Source organism: Penaeus vannamei, chromosome 6 (assembly GCF_042767895.1).
Source record: "Penaeus vannamei isolate JL-2024 chromosome 6, ASM4276789v1, whole genome shotgun sequence".
In the NCBI taxonomy this organism is placed as follows: domain Eukaryota; kingdom Metazoa; phylum Arthropoda; class Malacostraca; order Decapoda; family Penaeidae; genus Penaeus; species Penaeus vannamei.
The window spans coordinates 35132418-35137417 of NC_091554.1; the positions used below are offsets into that span (position 1 = coordinate 35132418).

General features: G+C 37.9%; 1 protein-coding gene across 1 annotated transcript in view; it reads right to left on the reverse strand.

Moving 5' to 3' along the window:
• Positions 1-5000, reverse strand: part of LOC113812260 (junctional adhesion molecule B) — a 32116-nt gene that overhangs the window by 12237 nt on the left and 14879 nt on the right. Inside the window, exon 2 of the mRNA XM_070122353.1 lies at positions 2860-3293. Coding sequence (XP_069978454.1) covers positions 2860-2956 — 97 coding nt within the window. The 5' untranslated portion in view covers positions 2957-3293. The remainder of the gene's footprint in view (positions 1-2859; positions 3294-5000) is intronic.

Sequence of the window (5000 nt, forward strand, 5' to 3'; positions counted from 1 at the left end):
TGCTCTTTATTCTACAGACAAGCGATTTGTCTGGCATTACTAATAAGATGTTGGCATATGCTGACGATACTCCTCTCTATGCTGTTATTCCTTCTCCGGCAACTAGGCAAATAGTAGCTGACAGTCTCACTGTAGACTTGATGATAATTCAGTCGTGGTGCTCTCGGTGGGGCATAACATTTAATCCTAAGTTAAGTCTAAGGAAATTATTGTGAGTTGGTCTCGAACGGAGTTGCCTCAGCATCCAAGTCTGCTGATTAATGGAGTCTTAATCACTTCAGTGGATAACCTGAAGCTCTTAGGTGTAACCTTTGATTCAAAGATTACATTTGCATTGCATATTAGGAATATGGCCCGGGCAATTTCATCTACGTTAGGCATCACTCACAAGCGCAAGATCTATGAATATGACAACATTATTCGTAGATGCTTCTTTTCTTTTATTGTGCCTCATTTCGAGTATTATTCTCCTGTGTGGTGATCTGCTGCAGAGTCTCAATTGAGACTGCTTGATCGTTCTATTAATTCCATTAAATTTATCCTCTCTGACTTCAATTTAGACATCGGACATCGTAGGGTTACTGGGGCTGTTTCATTCTTATATAAGAATGTAACCGACAATTCACAACCTCTCTATAAGTGTACCTGTTTTTTATCAACTTACTAGAATTACCAGAAGTTCTATGACCCTCAATTCAATGATATTTGCTGTAAGTCGATCGTCTATAAGTCAGCTTTCTAGATGCTTTTTACTGCCATTTCTAGGCTTTGGGGTAGATTGCCTTCAGAGATTGTAACCTTGATAAGTTTAAAAGATCAGCTAACGTGTTTTTCTTACGTAAATGGCTGACTTTCTATTTTCACATTGTCTTAGCTTTATCCAGCATTGACATTTTTTTCAGTGTGGCTCCTTATATATCTTGCAAGGATAATAATAATATCACTTATTAATACTGATACTATATCACCATACCTGTTATCACTACTGTTAATTTGTGTTTGGTGCTTTTACCATTATGATTATCATTGTCATCATCATTATCATCATCATCATCTCATCATCATCACTAATATCATCATCTCATCATAAACATTATCATCTTCATTATCACCGTCACTCTCATCTTCAGCCTTATCACCATCATTACCATCTTCGTCATCATCATTATCATTACTGTCATCATTATTTAAATGTGATGTTTTACCATTATCGTTTGCATCATTGTCATTATCATTATCATTCTTGAGATCGTTTAAGGCGTCACGAATACTATTAATCTTACTGTAATCATTCTCATTGCTCTTAATTAGAGTTAACTAATAATAATAATCTGAAATATAACTCTCATACATCCTTAATCACTAATTCATTCATACCGATCACCATCTTCATCTCACTACTCATCAAAAAGACTAGAATCCTTCTCATTATGATCACAACCCTTCTATACTCATCACTTCTCAGTCCATCCATCTTAGAAACGTATATTACACAGGCGACAAACTAGCCAGGCCCGAATACGTTATTTTTGTGTCTGAGGCTTAATAGATGGAATTGTATTGCTGTCCCAGAATTTTCGAATTGACGACAAATTTGTGTTTATTTCGGATAGATTTTCCGATGGCTAATGATGGTAATAATGATGATAAAAATGATGATACGCAGAATTCTCGCGAGCAAATATGATAATACATGGCAATTTTAAATTTGTATTCCTGGAAAGGTGTAAAAGAAGAAGGAGAAGAAGAAGAAGAAGAAGAAGACGAAGAAGAAGAGAAGGAGAAGAAGAAGGAGAAGGGGAAGAAGAAGAAGAAGAAGAAGAAGGAGAAGAAGAAGAAGAAGAAGAAGAAAGAAAGAATAACATATATATATATATATATATATATATATATATATATATATATATATATATATATATACATATCATATGTCTTGTAGAATGGAAAGAGTGGGCAGGATTAGAAATTGTTATGCAAAAAAGACTGACAGGTGATATTATAAAGTATAAATGAAAACAGGCACTTGAGCAAAGAACAATGCGGAAGAAGATATCAAAGGAAATATGAGACGTAGAACAGAATGGATATATATCCACGTGGAAAATGAACAGAAATGTAGGTGGATATAGGGAACGAATTGATAAGCAGAGATGTATAGTATAGAACTTGGCAAATGAAGAACAAAAAGAAAGAGGAGAAGAAAAGAAAAGAATCACACACGCACACATATACACACACACGCACACGCACACACTGTAACAGATATGTAAGATTAATGAATGTTAAGAAATACTGTGTACATAAGGCATATATTTACTTTAATATTCTAGCGAGCGACACGGTAGCAACGCAAAAATAGATGATAATAACAACCATGCTATGTTTACAAATAGAATGAGAAAGAAGGGAAGGTGAGATAAAATTCCCAGAAAAATGAGAGCAAGGCACAGAGACATGCAGCGTGCTATGTTTTTCTTCACACAGTGACAATTGTTCTTGCAATTCTCAGTATTCCTTTGTGTAAGGCCCATGTGGACAGCCGCCGTGTCTCGCTTCTTTAATGCGTCGTGTCCACGCAACGTCATGCAACATGCAAGCTGACCATTCATACACGCCGCCGGATGTGGGCCGGACGCATCCAATCCCATCCGCATCTGGGCGTTGGTGCCATAACAGGCTAATGGCTCGCCCTAACAAGCTGTGGCACCTCATGCAAGCGCCGTGCAAGACACATTGCGCCTGTTCCGCCTGGGTCCGCGCCCATCGGCAGAGCGTCGGGCGCGAGCAGGCGTGAGCAGCAGCAGCAGCAGCAGCAGGAGCAGCCGCAGCGCCGAGCAGCGGCGCCCGAGGAAGCCTTACCTGAGAGTGCGGGCGGGGGAGCGCCGACGTTCGCCGCCGTGAGGAGCAGCATGAGCAAGGACGACCTCACAGCCCGGGATCCCGCCCACATCCGCATGCTGGTCTTGTGGGCGGAGTTTTAGCCCGCCCGCACCACGCCCAGCATGGTATGTGTCACGATTCCCGCAGCCGCCCACCAGGTGACGACGGAGGTGAGGCGTGGGCTGGCGGAAATTGGCGCAGGCGTGCGTGGGCTGAAGAGTCTAGGCGCGGCTGCGGTCAATCGCTGTCCGGGAAACTTTCTTAATGAAACTTTTATTTCTGATTTTGATATTCGTGTCCTTTCTTTGTTCCCACCTTTTCTCGTGGAGGCTCAGAATCTTCCAAAATGAAATACTATTCCCACTACTGCGTGGTTTGAAGTCACTGAAATGTTCTTTTTTCTTCACAAAAGCCTGTTGGAGACAAAATATCAACATGAATATTTTAAAATCACTTTGTCAAACAAAAATACCTCAACAAAAGCATTTGTCGTTTACATACAAACAAAAGAGAGCCGACGTTCATGCCCACTCCCAGTAGAGAACAAAAGACGGCTGTATAACGCATATAACGACATGAAGCTTCACACTTTTGATACGAAACGAATACATCTTTTTCTTCGTTTTACTGCATCCTCTAGGCTGAGCTGACATCAAGGAAGAACAAAAGAATGGTTCTCTAAGTCAAGTTTCTAAAGCAACTCTGTTAAAATGGAAATGCAAGGAACAGTTAATTAAAAGAAAGAGATGCTGAAGAAGATGCATTACATTAGGGAAGATTTCGAAAGAAGACGCTCTGGAGTTTCTGCGACGAAGCGTAATTTACATATATCCGGTTTGTCATTCAAATTTTCTTCATTACCTATTTTCTAAAAGGCATCCATTCGCCTTTTGTGTACGTTCATTAGAAGCGAAGAATTAAAAAAGAAAAGAAAAAAATCCTGGTTAGACCACATACCTTTATTCATTATTATTAATAATATTTCCCGTTCCCGTTCCTTCCTCTCCGTCATCTTCTTCTCTACTTCACCTTCTCTCTCTTTCTCTCTATCTATCTATCTATTTATCTCTCTCTATATCTATCTATCTATCTATCTCATTCTCTCTCTCTCTCTCATTCTCTCTCTCTCTCTCTCTCTCTCTCTCTCTCTCTCTCTCTCTCTCTCTCTCTCTCTCTCTCTCTCTCTCTCTCTCTCCCTCTCCCTCTCCCTCTCCCTCTCCCTCTCCCTCTCCCTCTCCCTCTCCCTCTCCCTCTCCCTCTCCCTCTCCCTCTCCCTCTCCGTCTCTTTCCTTTCTTTTCTTTCTGTATGTGACCATCACTTTTTCGTTCACCCCTATTCAATTTCATTCTCTATTATCCTCTTGTTTCGGTGTCAGTTCCTGGAATATCCACGATAGTATTTCATTTCCACACTTTCATCGATTCTTTCTCCTCCATTCTACAAGTCTTTTGTGGCCGTAGTAATTCTTTTCATCTTATTGTATCCATTATTAATGTAGAATTCTTTATCATTGAGCAACCAACTACTGCCTCCATAGGACTTCCAGTGTCAGTACGTTTAATATTGCTCTCTTTAACAGATGTATAAATGAATAAAAATGATGGGAAAAGGGGTCAGGAGGAGGAGAAGAAACAATAATAGTGATAGTAATGATAATTATAATGATGAGGATAATGATAAAGAGGATGAAGACGAAATCAATGATAATAGTTATAGTAATAAATGATAATGATACTAAGAACAATGATAATTAAGAAGATGATAATAATGATGATTATAATAATAATGAATATAGTATTAATAACAAGGATAATAATGGTAATAACAACAAAAATAACAAAAACAATGATAATGATAGTAATACTTATAGCAATAATAATGATAAATAATAATGATAAAAGTAATGATAATGATATTAATAATGATAATAGCAATAATAAAAAAAATAATGATAATACTAAAGATAGTAATGATGATAATAAAAATAGTAATGGTAATTATACTACTAATAATAACAATAATGATAATAAAAAGAACAACAATAATGATAATAATAACAATAATAAAATAGATGACTGAAATAATAACACTGACTATAACAATTATGTCAACTATAATG